The sequence below is a fragment of the Rhinopithecus bieti genome, unplaced genomic scaffold, assembly GCF_001698545.2.
Source record: "Rhinopithecus bieti isolate Rb0 unplaced genomic scaffold, ASM169854v2 scaffold_12478, whole genome shotgun sequence".
NCBI lineage: Eukaryota > Metazoa > Chordata > Mammalia > Primates > Cercopithecidae > Rhinopithecus > Rhinopithecus bieti.
The window spans coordinates 571,962-592,389 of NW_016807367.1; the positions used below are offsets into that span (position 1 = coordinate 571,962).

The window sequence follows — 20,428 nt, forward strand, 5'->3', positions numbered from 1 at the left end:
AANAAAAAAGAAAAGAAAAAGAGTTGTTGAGTTCATCAGGAGCACTGTCAAGATTTGAATTAAGGCCTGTCCTACTCCCATATATTTTCTTTTCCTATGCCATGGTGCTTACTAGAAACAAGGAGACACACTCAATGAAATCCCAACATCTCTCTTAGCTCAAGGTTTTATGCAGACACACAGCGCCGTCTCACGTGAGTTAACAGTACACTGCTCCAGTGGTCTCTGAGCATCTGGCTGAAGGGCTCTTGCTAGAGTACACAGTAGGGACTGAGGTGGCAGACTGGCTACAGCTCCAACCAAATACATTGTTTTACTAGCTCTCAACACTGAGTGGTACAGAAGAAAGGCAGTTGATGTCAGCCGCTCTCAGACTATGTCCTAATGAGATACTGAGGTCTCCATCAAACTAACTCAGTGACCTAAGTCCACGCCCAGGGTTCCTCTTCGGCTTTCCTTCATGTGACATCTCTCATCCATCAGCTAAAGGGACAGGGCTCCTGACTCTGGGAGAAGGACATCCTTCATTTTCACAAAACTCATCACTGACCAGACTCTGAGCAGGAGCAAGGAGGAAGAGAAGGCCACCAGAAAGGGCCTTGACTGTTTCTCAGCCACTGGTGGAGAAGAACAACAACCCACAGCTGGCTCCATGCAGATGGTAAAAACTGATGGCTTAAGCCTCGTCTCCTTTGAAGGCCATACTGTCACACCGTCTATCTCAGGAAGCCAGCGGAGGAAAATTTAGATCCTCCTTGGTGCTAGCATTGTTGACTTAGTGTCAGCTAAACAACCTGAATCTAGAAATACCAGGTTATTCAGAGCAAAGGCATGCAGCCTGGGTTCTCAGCCTCCAAAGGCTTAAGGAAAGCATTTTTGAGGGGGGATAATGGAGGGACAGGTAAAGAACAGGTGAGAGGACAGGACTTTCCTCCTATGCAGAGTAACCGTGCTTTGGTTGGATTTACATCTTGGGCTTCCATTAAGAGCAGATCCTTTTTGGATAAAGGACTTCTGATGCTTGGAAGAGAGGAAAGAGATGGGTGGAGGTGGGAGTCTGGACTAACATTTGGCTTAGTGTCAATTCTAGGGCCAGCCTTGACATCGGATGATTTTGCCACCCTGCCACTGGCCCACTCGATAGAGGCAGGGTCCCAGCCTTACTTCCCTTTGACATTGGATGATTTTGCCACCCTGCCACTGGCCCACTCTTTAGAGGCAGGGTCCTAGCCTTACTTCCCTTTGTCTCCTCAACCTCCAATGCAAATCTGGTCCCTTGGTGTGTGCTCAATCAACATTTCCCTGAGTGATCCCAATTCATTCAGGATCCAGTTGAGTCTCCAGCTTAGCACGTGTTTAGTTTTGTCCTTTCAGCCTAAGCCCTCCCTTTTGACGGTTTCATTTCTTGATGTTCAACCTCTCCAAGTCAGTGTTGACCAGTGCCAGAGAAGGATGGAGACAGGACAAAGGGGTTTCCTCCAGGACACAAAGGAGGCCTTCAGGAAGCCCTGCCCATGGAAGGGGAATCATTCTGCCTCCCTGAGGCCACTCTCTGTAGACAATTGCTGGGTCCGTAGATACAACTTCCCCTTTACACCCAGGAAGAGCTGGGAACATGTTGTGTGTCTACCACTGCCAGAACAATGAGGGACAAAAGTGACTGGCAGCAGGGCTCTGGGAGGTGACCTCCTCCACAGATGCCTTGAATGGCCTAATTATATACAGACTTCTTTTTGGTTTTTGTTTTTTGTTTGTTTGTTTTTTGAGACAGAATCTTGCTCTGTCACCCAGGCTTGAGTGCTGTGGCACAATCTTGGCTCACTGCAACCTCCGCATCCCAGGTTCAAGCAATTCTCCTGCCTCAGCCTCCTGAGTAGCTGGGACTATAGGCACGTACCACCATGCCTGGCTAATTTTTATATTTTTAGTAGAGACGGGGTTTCACTTTATTGGTCAGGGTGGTCTTGAACTCCTGACCTCAGGTGATCTGCCCACCTCGGCCTCCCAAAGTGCTCATACTTTTATCTGTTACAGAAATGCCTTGTTTCCCCCATTGCCCTTTCATTTAGTAAATCTATATTCCATTTCTCCTATGAGCCAGATTCTGTGCTAGATGCTGGGGTATGCAGCAGAAAATAAACATTCAAGAATTCCGGCCCTTGTGGAGTTCCTGCTCATCAGCATCCAGAGCTGCAGCCTCAGCCCTGGCTGCACTTTCGAATCTCCTGGAAAGCCTTAAAAAATAGGGATGTTGATTCCACTCACAAAAACTGATTCACTTGGACTGGGATCCCAATATCAGTGTTTATATGAAGAGGATTTGGGGCTAGATGAGAAGGACTCTGAGGGTCTCTGGAGAAGCTTCTAGTCTTTCCAGTTGTGCAATGACCAATCTCCCTCCTGGGTAACTTATTAGAGCTGGACCTTTCCCCTAGTTCCAGGCTGATGGAGGAAAAGGGGATGTGAACTGCTTGCTTTTTGTTTCCTCTAGAATGTCACTACAGCTTAATGTTTCACTTTTATTTACTTAATTTCTTCTAAAAGTCGGACCTTGCCAACTGAGGTCTAGCGATCTGGATTTCAAAGATGCTCAGCCTGTGCTTTCAACCACCCTGGGCCACGAATCAGCTGTCTTTGACTTTCCCCCATCTCGTTTTAATTTCTTCTCTGTTGCCTGTTCGACAGCTCCTCAGTTTCCTTTGTGGCTCTGAGAGAGCAATGACCCACAAGTGGGAATAAGGGAACTTTCCCCTTCTAAGCCCATGCAGCATCTCTCTTTTCAATCCTCCTTACCATTTCTACTCCCCGATCCATCCTTTCTCCTGCCTCTACTCCATTCTTTATGCTTTCTCTAGATGTGTCTGCCACTGGGGCATAGAGTCCTGGAGGAGAGAGAAGGCACCCTGTCACTAAGCCTCTGGGGTAGAGATTGCATTTCATGAAGCTCTCACCATCCTCACCCATGTTTGGCAGACAACCAGGCCTGCAAAGTGTTTCACCAACAAGCATTACAAAGAGAAAGAAAAAAACATTTGTTTGTTTAATATCAAGAGGAGTTTATGTCCAATCCCAGAGGGTCTGAGCAAGTAGGGACTGAGCTTAAATCAGAGGGCTTGGGCTTCCATATGCCCGCCAAATCATAATAATAACAATAATAACATACTAGTACTAATGCTTGTGCTACATTTGGAGCTTGAAATGATCAGTGACATTTCCCTGATGAGGTTAAACAGCCTGGCTCGGGGACCGCACATTTGCATAATAAAGATCAGAAGTCACTGCCTTCTACATCTCTCCCAGCACTGGCTGCCTGGTGTCCTTGATTCAGGGACACCACATCCTAATGTACTTCCATATGCGGCCCTATGCAGTGATTCTAATCTTTGGCTTGCATGTGAAATGTCAGCTTTTTTTTTCGTCTGGGAGAACAACAAATTATGTTTTTAAATGAGAAGGTGCCGCCTGTAATGGATAATATAATCTGAAAATGCAGAGGCAACATCTGTGACCCATGGTGCTAACCTAGCAAGCTCTAGTCTACTTTTCCTGCCTATCGGTTGATAGCAAAATATCACTTTCGATATAATAATTAATCATTAGTCAAAATGGATATCCCCATTGGTTCCTTGCCTCTCAGACAATCCTGCATAGCTTGACAATAAATCAGGGAAATACAATCTTTAATATCCAATGGAATGTACTTCCAGGCACCCTCTTTCCTATATAAACCAACAAAACACTTTGCAGAAGCCATCTATCATCAGGTGAGGGGGGAAGATGCTCCCAAGATGCCATTTGAAGGAAGGAAAATGCAGAGCCCACAGCAAGGAAGGCAGTGAGTTCAAAATGGTGGCTGTAAACCAATGAGAAACATCTTCTTGCTGTGGTGGGCTCCTACCTGGGATAATGACTGCCCCTCCCTCCCTTGCTGTCTCTCCTCCCTTTGGCCCACTGCTGGGGCCCTGTCACAGCCTGGCAGGTCATGCCCAGGCCTCACTCAGTATGACTGACCAGTCCCCAGTGTCCTATCATCCTCCTCATTCCCAGGGCGGCTGTAGAGTAATCATTCCAGGCCATTTTTCTGCTTGATTCTTGGCTCTCTCTGGATCTGTTGAAATATTTACAATACCTAACATGATCCAAGAGAATAAATGAGCTGCCAAGTATGGTGGAAGGAAAAGCAGATTTGGAAGTCAGGGTGGGTCAGAGGAATCTGAGGACTCCCCTAGACTTACTTGTTGTTGGACTGACCTCTCCGTGGCCTTGTTCTCCTCATCTGAAGAAGGCATTGTTCATGGGTTTCAATCCCTGTTTGTTGGAGCCCTGAGTTTCTGAGGCAATGGGCAAAAGGGAGGCTGGGAGAAGGAAACAGGAGGGGAAGATATCCCCAAACCTCCCCTAAAGCATTTATCTTTTACTGGTTTACTGACTTGGTTTTTAAAAACCACTGAGTCAGAAGACCTGTAAAGGCACTCCAATTTGTAAACTCTATAGTTCTCCATCTCAGTACTGCCCACTTCATCCCTGGGTGTGGAAATCATGTGGGAAATGCCACTTCAGCTTGGGGCCTATAGTCACATGCCTTATGTTCTAGACCAATGGTTCCCCAACAGGGGTAATTTTGCCCTCCAGGGGACATTTGTCAATGTCTGGAGACATTTTTGGTTTTACAACTGGGGAGGAGGGAGCTAATGGCATTGAGTAGAGGCCAGGGATGCTACTAAACATCCTACAATGCACAGGACAGTCCCCCAAAATAAGCAATATCCAGTCCCAGATGGTGACAGCATGGAGGCTGAGAAACCCTGTGACAGATGATGTGACCTGAAGAAAAGCTGCCCATGGTGAGCTTCGGAGTTGGAAAGACTCCGCTCAGCCTTCCTTCTGCCCCAGCGCAGATCGAGAGGGAAGTCTACTCTTGGTTCTTCCCTGCCGAGAACTCCCGGGAGCCTTGGATCTGAGACATAAGAGCATTTCCTGCACTGAGGATGGTCACCCATAGACTCTTTTAAATTCACCTCTAGGAGGGAAACTTACATTGCCTGATTCCCAAGTGCTCTGGAGCTACTCAAGGTGCCATATATTCAACTTTAATCTACACTAAGAGCTGGTGATAGTAACATGGGTATTGAACTTTTCACTTAAAAATGTAACACGTATCTACTGATTACTTACTACGTCCTAGGAATAGTGGACTCGAAGTTATGTACTAGGAATATAGCAGTGAACAAAACAAAGTCCTTGTCTTTATGAAGGATCTGTGTCTGGGGAAGGCAGAAAATAAATACAGATAAATATATGGCTCAAGTGGTTATAAGTGCTATCAATATTATTATACAGTGTAGAAGCCTAGGTTGATTAGAGGTTGCAATGGTCAGGAGAAGGCTCTCTGCTGAGGCAGCACTGGAAGAAAGTTCCGAAGGCTGGGTGCCTGGGGGAACAGCGTTCCAGACAACAGGAGAGCAAGGGAACTGCACAGAGCTTCCTGGAGGGCTCAGAGCAGCACAGTGAACAAGCAGGAAGAGGGCAATGTCAGAGGGCCAGCTCTCGCAGGACATAGTCAGCCCAATCAGATGTCCATATTTTATTCTGAGAGAGATGGAAAACCATTAGGGAATTCAGAGACAGTGACATGAACTGATTTATGTTTTGAAAGCAAAAAATCTCTGGAAAACATCTGACAGGCTATAGTTGTCCTTGTGGCCTCAATCGTCATGGGTAGAACAGGAGTCTCAAAACGCTCCCATTTTCTTTTTGCATTTAAAGAGCAAAACAAACAAACAAAATGCTAGTCTTCCTTTTGTCACAAATGCCATCCTGATATGATAAACCGGGAGCCAGAGATGACCACCCCCGGTTTTGCACCATGCCAGGGTAGATGGAGCAGAGCGCTCAGAACACTGTAAGTCTGCAGAAGTTCTCAAGTTTAATAAAACAAATTAACGCAAATTAACTTCACTTGAATAAAAGAAGTTTCTTGCCACTTTTAGAAGAGGGACAGGCTGGAGTGAAATGAAATCAGAACACACAGTCTGTGTCCCAGAAAGGCTAGGATCACTGATTCATATCAGAAGTCTGAGACAGGGAGAGGACATAGCCGTCACTTGAAATTTCTTGAAATTTATTCATAAAATTGGCCCAGCCCTTCCAGATAACTTGCAAATAAAGTGTGACACATGTCTAAATATGTACTGGCTTGCTGACCTTTTTTTTTTTTTTTTTTCTAATCAGAATTTTTCTTTTTTTTTTTTTTAAAGGAAACCAAACAGCTACAGTGTTAACAGCAATATTTCATGCAGAGAGCCTCAACAGTGGGACAGCCAAGACAACCTACAGTCAAACATTAAGTTGTAGTTTAACCAAAATTGTATCATGAGAAAAAAATTAATTGGAAATATCAGAAATGGTCTCTATGTAAAAAGATTTAAGGCTACCCTACCCCATGGTGTATAGTTAATTAAATTACACAACAGACACAAAAGCATTTGTTTAAAATATAAAGAGTTTTCAGCAATTTTCAGCAATTCCATCATTTTCTCAAATGTGTGTTACCCATCAACCATCCTTTCCTCTCAAGAAGAGGTTGGAATAGCAATTTTGTAGCTGTTTCACAAATGAAAAAAGCTATTTAAGATGTTTGTATTTGGAGTCTTTCTCCTTTTTTTTTTTTTTTTTTTTTTTTTTTTTTTTAACTTTTTAATGGCTTTGCGCTTTAGTAAGAGCCTTCAAGTAGGCTAACACTTCCTACTCATTCCCCTCTGGGGCTTCTGTGAAGCTTAGAGGACCTTCGCGATCACTTATGTAGTTTGAGTATAGGCCTATGGACTCCAGCTGCCCTGGCCAAAAAAGAGTCTAGTCAGAATGTTGCAGCAAAAAAATATCTGATACATGGTAGGAATTGTAGCCAATGACTGCCATGACAACTCATGTGGACTTCAAGTGGCTGAGCCAGGGAAGTGAGGTGGGAAGGTTGCTTCAAGAGAAGTTGTCAGCCGAGTGCAGTGGCTCACGCCTGTAATCCCAGCACTTTGGGAGGCTGAGGTGGATGGATAACAAGGTCAAGAGATAAAGACCATCTTGGTCAACATGGTGAAACCCTGTCTGTACTAAAAATACAAAAATTAGCTGGATGCGGTGGTGTGTGCCTGTAGTCCCAGCTACTTAGGAGGCTGAGGCAAGAGAATCGCGTGAACACAGGAGGCAGAGGTTGCAGTGAGCTGAGGTCGCACCACTGCACTCCAGCCTGGTGACAGAGCAAAACTCCATCTCAAAAAAAAAAAAAGGAGAATTTGTCATAGAAACAAAGTGACTTTTTTTTTCCTGATCACAGAATTTCTCTAAATGGACTACACGTAAAGACAATGTTGCAGCTTCAGGATAACACTAATGACAATGGCATGTCAGTTTGGTTACAGATAGCTAAATATTGTGTATGCATTCAATCTTTATATCAACCAAAAGAGCTGAATGATTTTGTGATGTTCTTTTCTCTGATGAGGAAGAGGAGGCTCAGAGATCTGGCTAACCCTTCTGCATCACTTTACTGTTTTGTGTAAGCTAGAAGTCCAACCGGAGAAGAGAAAATACCTGATCCTGAAATCTGGAGACTCCTCTCACCTCCCTCTTCTCCCAGGGATGAATGGCATCTCTTCAAGTCTCACGCAATCCCCCCATGGCAGGTCAGCAGTCTAAGCAGAAGGGAAAGTGAATTAAAGATGGCTGCAAATCCTCTGTCACTTCTCCCATCAAAAAGTGAAATCTATTGCCCTTCCTTTTGAATAATGAGAGTTGGTGTGACTCACTATGACCACTTCCAAGGTTAGGTCTTAAGAGACATGCAGTCTTTGGTTTTGTGTGCTTGGCACACTTCCTCTTGGAACTCAGCCACCATATGGCATAAGAAGACACAAAGAACAGAACCATATTGCTTCCCACATTCTTCAGCAGCCCCATTTGGGCCCTTAGCTGGCAGCCAACACCAACTGCAAGCCATGTGAGGGAGTCAACTAGGCTGTCCCATCCCATTCAATAACATCAAAAGCAGAAGAACTGACCAACTGAGCCCAGGCAACCCCAGAATCGTGAAAGATGATAAATGATGGTGGTGGTGATTTTATTTTCAACTACTAAGCTTGGAGGTAATCTGTTCACATCAACAGATAAGCAAAACAGTCTGTTTACATAGGAAAAATTCTCTCTTAGACAGAAAAGATCTAAAAAGTGTTGCATACATGATGCATCTGGCTCTGATGTGATGTGGCCAGATGAGAGCTCTCCACTAATGGGGTCCCTTGTTTGCTTCTCGGGGAGGACATCTTTTAGAGGGCATTCCTAGGCATGCAGAAGGGATATCTGTGGCCTTATTAAAGTACAGTACATTTCTTTCTTTCCATAGCATTCCTAGAACACTTTCATTTGTGAATGCACAAATTACCTAGGTCTCCATGCATCTAATGACTGAAGCCAGGGAACAGAGCTATCTAGCTCTGTTCCAGGAGGAGACAGTCTTGGAATTGATGACCAATGAGCTAAAGGGAGGTATGGAAAAAGCAGGAGCTGTCTCTTTCCTGAACACCCAATATTTAAAAATTGTTAAATTGAGATGTAAGGAAAGCTTCATTCTCCTTGGAAAGTTACTGCACTTATTCCTCATTAAATTTTTGTGAGGGTTAAAAGTGAAGATATACGCAAACTTCTTAGCACAGTTCCTGTATGAATTAGGTGTTCAATAAACAAATATCCTTTCTGAATTTGTAGTGATTTTTGTTTCTGCATTAAAATGAATGGTGACTCTATAATAGGTTTCACTCTGAAAGGCAGCTAATTCCAATGTGCTATATTAGGTGAGCATATTTAAGAGTTACATTCAGATCTGTTGTTTTGACCTCAGATAGTATCTGTGGAGCCACTGTTAAATCAAAGCAATCTTCATAAGGTTATGAGATCAGATAGATGACCTTCGTCCATGAAGCTTTCTGCCTGATATTCCCTGAAAAGACAAGTAAAGACTGTTCTTCAAACTGTGCTGGTATAATAACGTTTTCCAGCCTGACCTCTGGCAAAAGGCAATATGTCTGCTAGCTGCTGGAATACACGAATCTTTCCATCAAGTGTAAATGGATGGGAGGTCTCAGATCCATTTACACCTGATGAAGAGGCTCGCTTACCCCGCTCTGATGTTTATGGCCTTGTGTTGCATGTATATGTTTTCCTAAAGATGTGTTCAATCAAGCTCTCAAAAACTTTCCTGACTTTGGATCAATTTCCATAGCGATTTGCCAGGCTGCTGAGTTGCCCAGAAGACCAAACACCCTTGCATTCACCTAGCCATCCCAATCAGAACTCTAGCAAGTAGTTGAATTCTAGTTTTGAAAAGAAAACTTATTTGGGGGTGGTTTAGGAAGGCAAAGTGAGAGCTGCAGTTCTTTTTCTTGCAGGAGACACAAACCCAACATTACTTTTTTCCCCAAATAGTTAGAAGAGATGAGGCTGAGACACTAAGGAGGGACAGTATTTCTATTTCTACGGCTTCCTTAAGGCAACAGAGGAAGCTTAGCGGCCACAGGGGTCTAGTTAATGAGCAGGTTATACAATATTCATTGTGTTGAGTTTAAGTCTTCAAACAGAACGTCTAATTGCAAAAAAAAAAAAAAAAAGGAAGCTCAATTACAGATGTTAAGACAACAAAGCTCAGAAATAACTCCCTCTGTTGATGAAACTGTCCTCTCCTGGCTTCCTCCATGAACTGCACATTGACAGAGGCACAATGAGTCCCTGTCTTCATCAGGTATTCTCATTAGGTCTGCTCTGTCTGGGACACTCTCCAGGGCCCAAGGAGGGCGACTGAGATGTCTGGGGTGATGGTCTTCTCAGAGGACTGTTTTCTTGCTACCCACAGAAGGAGTGATCCAGTTGTAGTCTGCTTGAACCAAAACAAAACTATTCTCCCCAATCTTCCTGATGTGCACAGTCTCACCACTGTCGCTCCTGGCAACAGCATCTGAAGAGGGCTCGCTGAAGGACGCTTCTGTCCGCTGGTGGCAATACTGGGTGTGCAGGTAGCGAAGGCCAGCAGCCAGGGCCATGCCCAGGATGGCTGACAGGCAAAGCAGAACTCCCAGCTGCGGAGTTCTGAGCTGGATCCCCAGAGGGGCCTGGGCCCCCTCTTGCCCGGCGTCAGGCCGTGAGTTGGTCTGCTGAGGGTATCCCACTCCACCCTCTCCATCTCCCTTCCCTGCTCTGAGCTCCTCGTGCTTTGACTGAGGTAAGAAGCTGGCAGAGGCCCTGGATGCCTCTGACTGGTCACCAGTAGCAGGTAGCCCAGAAGTGCCAGAGGTCTGGAGGACAGGGGTTGGGTTGCTTGCCCCCGCCCCATTCCCTGTGAAAGTTTCAGAGGACCAGAGGCGCCCGGGACGGGTAAGCTGGAAGGTGTACCGAGGAGGCTGTGTCACGGTCCTGTTAGAGGCCTTCATCTTGTCCTAGAAAAACAAAGGGAAAAAAGAGTCAAAGGTACTGGTCCTCCTCCTAAGCTGCCACTGAACTTTGTAACTAACTGGGGTTCCTTAAATACTCCCAGGCAGCAGCTGAAAACCCAATCTCTTTTTTGCTACTAAAGGAGCTCAAAGCAAAATGCCCAACTAGATACAAATGCACTTGTTATTGATGGGGATGGGGTGGCTAATGGAAACCCCACAGAGAACAAGGAAGCCAGTTACAAGAACAAGCTAAGGATCCTTTAAGAGGCTTCCAAACCAAAATATCAATGGGTGATTGCATCATCTTCTATGGCTGAAAGCTTCTAGTGCGTCTTTTTATGATAGGACCCATGCAAGAGGGACCATTTAACCTCACTGTAGGTTCTGATAAATGTAAGTAAGAATATTACACTATGTTTTATTTTGTGTTCCTTCTAAGACTTCAAAGGAATAGTAAATCAGTGGGCATTTATATTTTATATTGCCCATTGATCTAACTTCTGGGACCATACATGGCGCTCTGAGGTCAGTGTTATGAAGGAGGGATGGAGGAGGAGAGAAGAGAGTAACTATTAACTATGGCTAAGTGAGAAGACAAATCATGAAAACATCGATTTCTACAATTGCCGATCACTTCAGAGACACTGCATATAATGGAAAGGTATTGATTAGTAGAAAGACACTGTGTGTATATTATACTTTGCCTTCTTCTCTCTGACTTTAGCTTCCAGTCTAATAGCTCTGATTTCCCAGCCTGAAACTGGCCAGTCTAGGATCAAAACATCAGTCGCAAGCCCTCTTCACAGTTTAGGTTCTTACCTGTTCACCCCCAACTGAGGACAGGCAAGTTTCCAGTGAATCAAAGCTGGGATCATCCTGAGTTCTAAAGGGAAGAATGGAAGGGCTGAAAACAGGTCATTAAGTTTTGGACCAAAAAGCAATGTTTCCTACCATTGTTGTGTATGCAGATGGCATCAGATCCACTTGAAAAACTTTTGAGTTTGGAGTTGGGAACCACAGAGAAGAGGAAGGGGAGAGATGAGTGAGAATGGCGGCAAAGAACTCACCAAATGCTATCGCTTATTATTTTATATAAAATATACATTTCCATATTGTTATTATATTTAAAATATAAAAAGTCGCTTTTAAAGTTTTGTTTTATTTATAACAGCATCTCATAGATCTCACCCCATCCAAGAGAATAATTTCCCTGGGTAATTATCATACCCAGTCCTTCAGACCAGTGGCCCTGCTACATCCTGGGTTTTACACACACTTAAGAATAAATATGGCTGAGATCTTCTTTGTCAGACTCCAAATGATGCACTCCAGTGTTCAGCCTAGTCCCATCACCTGTCCTGAATGGCCCACCCATCACCCTTACCTGTGATGGATGCTAAGTCTGGAAGCAAAGCTCTCTGAGGAGACTCTCTTGAGGGCCACGAGCCTCTCCAGCCTGTGGACCTCCAGGGACGGCTCTAGAGTCGGATTGCTGTCCATGCTGGGTTGCTGGTCGATGCTGCCTTCAGTGGCTGTGTGTGAAGATGGTTGGGACAGAGTCTCTGCACCCCCAGGAAACTTTGTCACCCAAATACTGGCAGGAACAGGATCTAGGTTGTCCTCCTCTGCAGCTCCAGGAAGGGTAACAGCAAAGACATGTGTGTGCTTCTGTGGAAGAGTGATGGGGGCCCTGGGAGCTAAGCAGAGGTCCAAAGACAGTGCAGAGAGAGTGAGAGCATTTTCCCCGTATCGATTGGTACAAACAGCTATGATCGGGGGTAAACAGCAGTGACTCTAATGTTCCTCAAGGAGAGACCATTAAGTGTAAGGCACTTAAAAGTGTCAGCATACAGATGACCTGCCTGATCACACAAGCCCCTGACCACGCAAGGGCTTATATCTTTTTAGAGTGAGTCCCTGGCCTGTCTGGGCTTGTACCTTCTTAACAGCCACCATTCAGGGAATGCAGAACGCACTGTGACCACTGTATTTATTTCACCTCTGCCAAAAACTGCTTCTAGCTAGAAAAAAGAGCGGAATCCCACAAATCAGACTTTTCAAAGCCCTAGATCTTTCTTGCTCTATTATTAACACTCAAAGTTTCTTTCCCTGGTGATAATAACTTGAACATCTGCTATGAGCAGAGACAAGATCACTGCCCTCCACTGCCCTCCACAATCTCATTTCCCATTTGTGACTGGCTAACCTGACAGCCCAGAGCATGAGAAAGAGCTTCACACGGAGCAGCAAGCAAGCAAGTGCAGGTTGTAGAGTCAGACTCTTGTCTGGGTTCAGTCCTCCACTAATTCCTGGCTTTGGGGAAGTCCTCCCAGAGCATTAATTTCTTCATTTGCAAAATGAGGCCAGCATAGAATTGCTGAGGGGTTGACATGAACTCATTGATGGGGAAACGTGAAGCAGGTGCCTGGCACACAGGCACAGGCAACATGCACAGAGGGTTTACCACAATGATGATGAGGATGACATGATGGCATTGACCAAAACAGTGTTGGCAGAAGTTTCTCTGGCAAGGGCTCCAGGTTCTTTCATGGGGGTGAAGGAGGTACCCCTTTGCTCCAATGTTTTTAACACTCAAAACGTTGAAGTGAAGAACAAAGCAGCCTAACCCAGACATACAAAACATGGCAAACTGATAGTTTCAAATTCCTTCTTGAACTCTAAGAGCATTTGGATATTTCCTGCAGACCCACTGTGTGCTGGGCATTGTTAGAGTTGTTGGAGATGCAAACACAATGCAGACTTGTAATTGGTATCCCTGAACTCAAAACTGGGAAGAGACACCCTTACATGTCAAACTACCTAAATTAATACAAGAGGCCGGACGCTCACGCCTGTAATCCCAGCACTTTGGCAGGCCATGGCAAGTAGATCACCTAAGGTCAGGAGTTCAAGACCAGCCTGGTCAACATGGAGAAACTGTCTCTCTACTAAAACTACCAAAGTTAGCAGGATGCAGTGGCGCATGCCTGTAATTACAAGCTACTTGGGAGGCTGAGGCAGGAGAATCGTTTGAACCCAAGAGGTGGAGGTTGCAGTGAGCTGAGACTGCACCACTGCACTCCAGCCTGGGTAACAGAGAGAGACTGTGTCTCAAAATTAATTAATCAATTAATTAATCAATTAATACCAGAGCTAAGGAAGCAATTATACTTGCAACTATGGTCTTAATGTGTCCCCCTCAAAATTCACATGTTGAAATCAAACCATCAAACCCCCAATGCAATAGTGTAAAGAGGTGGGGTTTTTAGCAGGTGCTTAGGTCATGAGGGTGGAGCCCTCATGAATGGGATTAGTAGCCTTATAAAAGGGGACTGAGGGGGCTTGTTCAGCCCTTCCACCATGTGAAGACACAGCAAGAACGTGCCATTGTTGAGGCACAGATCATCCCTCCCTCACCAGACACTTAATCTGTTGGTGCCTTCATCTTGGACTTCCCAACCTCCAGAATGTAGGCAATACGTTTCTATTGTTTATAAATTATTCAGTCTAGGATGTTTTATTATAGCAGCTGGAATAGACTAAGACACTTGCCTACCAAGAAATATCAGGAAAAGTTTCACAAAGGAGATATTTGAACTGTACCTTGAAAGATGCAGAGAACTGTCATGTGGAACAGTCCAGTTTGAGGAAGTATCAGAAGGGAAGGGACTAAAATATAAAAGTAGACCATACCTAATGGGGTGGAGGAGGACCCAAAGTGTCTTGGTCTATTGGGAGATAAGTTTCAGATACACAATACACTACTTTCCCAATTTTGAAAATTTATAATTTATACTTGCCTACTGAATCCTTTGTACAGTTAAGAAATCTATTTCACTTTATTAGATGAAATAAGGTGAATAGATTTCTTAACTGTACAAAGATAAACTTCCCAGGATACATACACACACACACACACATGCATACACACACACACACACACGCACACACACATACATACACACATGCACACACATGCATACATACACGTTTCTTTTTCCTTTGGGAATCACTAGGGTTTGGGTACTGGAATGAATGGGGAAGACAGGCTGGGGCCAGAAGGAAAGGAATGTGGGCAATGTAATGAGGAGTTACCCTGTAAACTGCTTGGGCTGGAAGCTGTGGCCCCTAGCAGGCAAGGTTTCCAGCAGAGTCAGGCATAGAAAGGCCCAAGGCTCCACATGACACTTCTTCCTGAAACTTCAGTTTTATTCATATTCATGTTCAAACAAACGTGGTTATACTTGGGATTAAAACATGACATTTGCATCATTCATAAAATAAAACATGAGATTTCAAACATATGTCAGGGGTGCAGGGTCTTCTCCAGGCCACACTCTCAGGCTCTGAGATCTTTACTCTGCTTTTAGGAGTGTCTTGGTGGAAAGGTTGGAGGAGCTGTGCTGGGTAATGGGAGAAGACAAAGGTTTGGGGACAAAGACAGAGTATGGAGGGTGGTCCCCACTGTCTCTGTACCTGGGTCTGCTCGACTGAGAAGAGGCAGGGATTCTGACTGGATTCTGGCCTTAAAATATTAGCAAAGAATAAAGGAAGAGGAGAACGAATGGATTAAGGGTAGAGTCTGGCGTGCATGTGCCTGGATGCTTTTACGAGTGCTTGTGTTCATAGAACTTAACTAGAAATAAGCAATAAAAAGGAGTTCCATACCACCAGGGATTTTCAGGTAGGTCAAACATCCTCTAGCTGGCTAGAGGTTTTCCTTTGTTTTGTTTTTTCCTTTTCTTTTTTCAGGAGTTCATGGACTAATGGAATATAAAGCCATGTAGTGAGCAAGGAAAAATCCCTTCCCATTGAAACAGTGATTCCTGATTCTGTTCTCCAACCCAGGTTGCAAAGAGCCATCTACCTACCGTGAAAAGTTAACAATAAAACTGGATGCGTTTTATGAGAAAAGACGAAGAAAAGCTCATTTCTTTTTTGTGCTCCCTGTGTAGCTTCAGGGGACTAAGGAAAACAGCGGAAATATTGTGAGGACTAGTAAATGTGGGGGAAGAGGTGTATGCTGTTTTTTGGTATTGCAGCACAGCTCTCACTGTCCACCCCGGGGCCTGACTTAATGTGTTAGGTTGAGCCAAAGTGTGTTTGCTGCAACAAACAAAGCAACTGCAAGCATTCCCTCCCTCTCACTGCTGCGTTATCACATCCCCAGGAACTGCTGCAGTTGGCCACGGCAGGTGTTTATTACTTGTTTTGCAGGGACAGGAAACTGGCAGTAGTAACTTTTAAGTGAAAATAGATAACTGTAAAAATAATGATGACAACCAGCCTGGCAAATACAATGGCAAGCTGTACCTGGGGCAGCTCTTTCAACATCGCCCAGCCTCTGGTGAAGGGTTGGCATCAGTAATCTGGGCTCCATGCGGTCGTCAGAATGGGCGCTGCTATGTGTCTGTTGAGACACAACAGATGATTCAATCCTTGCCCAGTAAACGAAATATGACTGGACTACTGATAAACTGTGGAAAGAGAAAGTGCAGAGTGGTTCACGGATTTAGTTTCCTTTAAATAATAACTCAGGCCAGCCTCATAGAAAAGAGAGAACACACTAACAGATAAACAGGAACAAAACTAAATAAATAGAAGAATGAGAGAGAGATCATGTTATTACTTCAAGAATGAAGAGTGACTTCATTCTTTTTAAAAACAAAAACCCCACAGTTGCAAATAATTATAATAGGAAAGGATATGAACAAATCAATGGTCCTCTTGAATAAATACAGTCATTAAAATCTCATTTTAACTAAAAAGTTTCTCCTTAAACTCTTTAGACTCCAATAAAAGGTTTTATTGTCAATGTTATTATTAGCCATTCCTGATATACTGTTATTACATCATGATTTGAAGATCTCATAATTCTGTTGTATAATTATACATGTCTATTGTCATTGTAGATTCTATTGGAAATTAGAGACAAATCCTTAATATTCTAAACAATTTTTTGAAAAATAATTCTTCAGTAAAAAATCAGTTTCACAAACATTATGCCATTTGTTCTTCCAAATATTTCAGTAAAGGAGGGATTACTGGCAAGCATCATTTTTCCCACTTTAAGTATTCAGGAGGCAGTCATAACAAGGCGATTAATTTGGCCGAGGTCACCCAGAGGCTCGAGACTTAGTGAGAGTCATAGTTCAGGGCCCCAACATGCGGTTTCCAGACTTGGCGGACGTTATTGTGCGCGAGGGTTCCCAGAGGTGGGAGATCACAGGGCGACTTAGGACAGGCATCTCATCAAGTGACTTAGCTCGTTTTTTTCTGTCAAATGGAGATCATAGCTTCTACACTACTTGCTATGCGGCACGCAGCAGCTATGATGGTAAATCCAAAAATAGGAATGGAGGTGCTTTGAGAAAGAAAGGTGACTGTATAGGTTTAAGGACTTCAAGTGTCAGACACCCTCTGTACTACATAAGAACCAAAGCCAAGGGCAGAAGCTGGGCACACCCATGGGTAAGCAGGCCCTGGGCCTTCCAAAGAGGAAAAATCCTAAGGCACGTGTTTCCCTTCTTACTGTCCTGTCTGCTGCCCTGTGCCACCAGGAAGTGGAGGAGAAGGGACACCACAGGCTGGGGCCACCAACCTCCTCTCCCACTGCTCCCCAGAGCAGAGGGGAGTCCTGGAGGTAAGCACATGCCCTGGATGACCTCCACCTGCAGACGCAATCTCCTTCATATTTAGGAGGGTGTAGGGAAAAGAAACAGAAACACACACCTTTTCCTGAAAGAAAAAAATTATCTTTCTTGGTAAATGCAAGTGTCTGAAAAGAATGACAAAACAAGTACCGCATTTTGAGTAGTAATGACGCTTTTAAAGTGCTTACTGCTGCCAGGAACTGTTCTGAGCAAACATAGGCTCTCTCATCCATACACAACCCTCTGAGGGAGGTGCTGTGGTTATGCCCATTTATAGACAACAAGCCAAGGCACAGAGCCTCAAGAGGCTTTTCCTGGGCCCAGGGATGTGTCCATTTGTCCATCTGCCTGTCTCTTTCTTGGCTCTCTCCTGCCTTCCCACCGCCAGCCCTTCTGTCCTCTGTTCAGAAATTCCTGGAGAGGTTGGCCAAGATTTACCTGTGCCTGGGGAGGTAGGGAGATAATATGGATAGTGCTGAAGGGATGAGTTTGGGGGCAACATTTTATTTAGTTCCCCTCTGCATAGGCTCTCCAGTTTAGGCAGCATCCGTGACCCTGTCCTTGCTATAAGGTGGCCACATAAGGAGGGGGAGAGGGAATATGAAGGCAGGGCAAAGAGAATCTCCCCTCTCTTCAAAGTAAAAGGCTCAGTTTCTAAGAAACAGCACTTCACTCTCTTACAGGAACTTAATGTCCCCCACAGGCTGGGCAGGGGCCTTCCACAGGAACGACAGGTTTCTCTTCAGGGACTTGTCAGAATGGGTGACTGCATCAGCCTCTTGAAAACAAGTCATCAGTTTGGAATGAGGAGGAATGAAAACAAAAGTCCCAGCTATTTGATGATCAGACACTCTTCGAGCCTGAAGGAGAAATCCCATGAAATCACGACTGCTTCTCACCGTCACTGCAACAAAAACACCCATTCAACATGAACATGTGTGACTTAGTTCCATTTGGTGATTTTATGCAGGTTTTTTCAAAACTAAAAGTTTAAGATCAACCCCTAGAAAGTGAACAATTCATTGGGGGTGGGGAAAAGTTGAAGTCCTATTTCACACCAAAATAAATTCCATTTGGATCAAAGGTATACGAAAATGAAATAAAATATAACTAGAAACATTTTTTTCTTTTTATAAATACTGGATTTAGAAATACCTCTCTGAGCAAAACCCAGCTGCCATAAAGGAAAAGATGAGTAAAGTGTGTTATATATTTTTAAAATATGAGTTTAGGTGAACTTAGGACAGATGATTAAAAAAACTATTTTCCAAAGAAAAGTATTTGTAAGACATAAAGCAGACAAATAATCAGAGTCATGGTGAATCCATAAAAAGATGACTCCCTCAAAATAATGAAAGGATACAAACAGAAAATAAAACGAGCTTAGTAATAATTTTTTTTTTTTTTTTTTGAGACAGAGTCTCGTTCTGTCGCCAGGCTGCAGTGCAGTGGCGCGATCCCAGCTCACTACAACCTCTGCCTCCCGGGTTCAAGCAATTCTCCTGCCTCAGCCTCTCAAGTAGCTGGGAGTACAGGCACGCGCCACCACGCCCAGATAATTTTTGTATTTTTAGTAGAGACGGGGGTTTCATCATGTTGGCCAGGATGGTCTCGATCTCTTGACCTCGTGATCTGCCCTCCCCAGCCTCCCAAAGTGCTGGGATTACAGGTGTGAGCCACCACACCTAGCTGCTCAGTAATGTTTTTAAAGCAATTATAAATGAGATACTATTTTACACCTTTCATACTAGCAAATGTTAAAATGTGTGGTTGTAAACAGTCTTGATAAGACTATGGAAAAACTAGGGCATTCACTCACTAGTGCTGGGACTATAAACCATCCAACTCTTTGTGGTGTAACCTGACAACATCTTCCACACTTAAAATGCACTTACCCCTCTGATACCTGCTACCTTATCAGTTAGCCCCGAAAACATAGTAAAATAAGCCAGACCGAAGATGACAAATATTGCATGATTCCGCTTCTGTGAGGCACCCAGAGCAGTCGGATTGACAGAGACAGAAAGAAGATTTAAAGTTGGCTGGGGCTGGGCACAGGGAAGGATGGCCAGTACAGAGTGTCCATCTGGGATGATGGAAAAGTTCTGGAAATGGATAGTGATGATGGCTGTACAACATTGTGAATGCACTTGATGCCACTGAGCTGTATACAGCTATAATGGTAAAGTTTATGATACATGTATATAAACACAATAAAAGAAATGCCCTCCAAAAATCATTACTCTTTGATCTAGAAATTTTGCAGCTAAGAATTTTCCCCACTGACAAACTTGAACAAATAAATATGGCAAACACTGATGTCCAATACTCAACAGCGATTGTCTGCTTATTCCCTGCTAGCAGAACAGATGGTTCTGCTAACAGAACCCAGATGCTACATTCATGTGGCAAGTGGAGACCACCTGTCTTCAGGGAAGTTAGGCTTCTCCTTTTCTCCAGGGGATGAACCGTGATTAGACTGAAACCAGTGTTGGTGATTCAGTTCCCCTTCACCAGACAGAACTCTGGCCAATGAGGCCAAATCTGCTGAGAGAACAGCTAATGTCTAAGAATCAATCTTTTCACGTAAGGCCTTTATTCCAGCTGTCATCCCAGTGTGAGGCCTAAAACCACGGCACTCATCCTGAAACTGTGTGACGTCAAAGGAATGAAAACCCAACTCGCTGATGACAGCAGAAAAATGGAAAAATCTTAGGATCTCGATGATGTATCGAATGGCTTCACCCAATACAGAAACTGTGCCTCCAGACTTAAGAGAGAAAATTAAATGTTTTTACTCGTCAAGTTTCTGTTAATCATTTTTTCTGATACTTGTAGCTAAAACAATCCCGATGCATATGATAAGCAAAGACATATGAATAAAGATGTCCATCAAAACTGTTTATGAAAAAAAATTTTTAAAGTAAATTCCCATAAATAAGAAACTGGTTAAATCAATCATGTGACCTCTAGACAATGGACTGTCATGAAATCATTAAAAGCAAGCTCTGTGGCTGGGCGCGGTAGCTCATGCCTGTAATCCCAGCATTTTGGGAGGCCGAGGCAGGCGGATCACAAGGTCAGGAGATCGAGACCACCCTGATTATCACGTTGAAATCCCATCTCTACTAAAAAATACAAAAAAAAAAAAAAATTAGCCAGGTGTGGTGGCAGGCACCTGTAGTGTCAGCTACTGGGGAGGCTGAGGCAGGAGAATGGCGTGAACCTGGGAGGGGAGCTTGCGTGGAGCTGAAATCCCGCCCCTGCCCCTTAGCCTGGGCGAAAGAGGGGACTTTTACT

The 20,428-nt window shown here is 44.1% G+C and overlaps 1 protein-coding gene across 2 annotated transcripts in view; it reads right to left on the reverse strand.

Annotated features, from left to right (window-relative positions):
* Positions 1–9,502: 9,502 nt before the first annotated feature.
* The window catches only part of REELD1 (reeler domain containing 1), a 16,005-nt gene continuing 5,079 nt past the window's right edge, over positions 9,503–20,428 (reverse strand). For both annotated transcript variants that reach the window (XM_017881496.1, XM_017881497.1), the window contains 5 exons: positions 17,810–18,032; positions 15,789–15,952; positions 11,860–12,172; positions 11,295–11,358; positions 9,503–10,478 (listed from right to left, as the gene is read on the reverse strand). In XM_017881496.1, the coding sequence (XP_017736985.1) occupies positions 9,870–10,478; positions 11,295–11,358; positions 11,860–12,172; positions 15,789–15,952; positions 17,810–18,032 (1,373 nt within the window). In that variant the 3' untranslated portion in view covers positions 9,503–9,869. The remainder of the gene's footprint in view (positions 10,479–11,294; positions 11,359–11,859; positions 12,173–15,788; positions 15,953–17,809; positions 18,033–20,428) is intronic.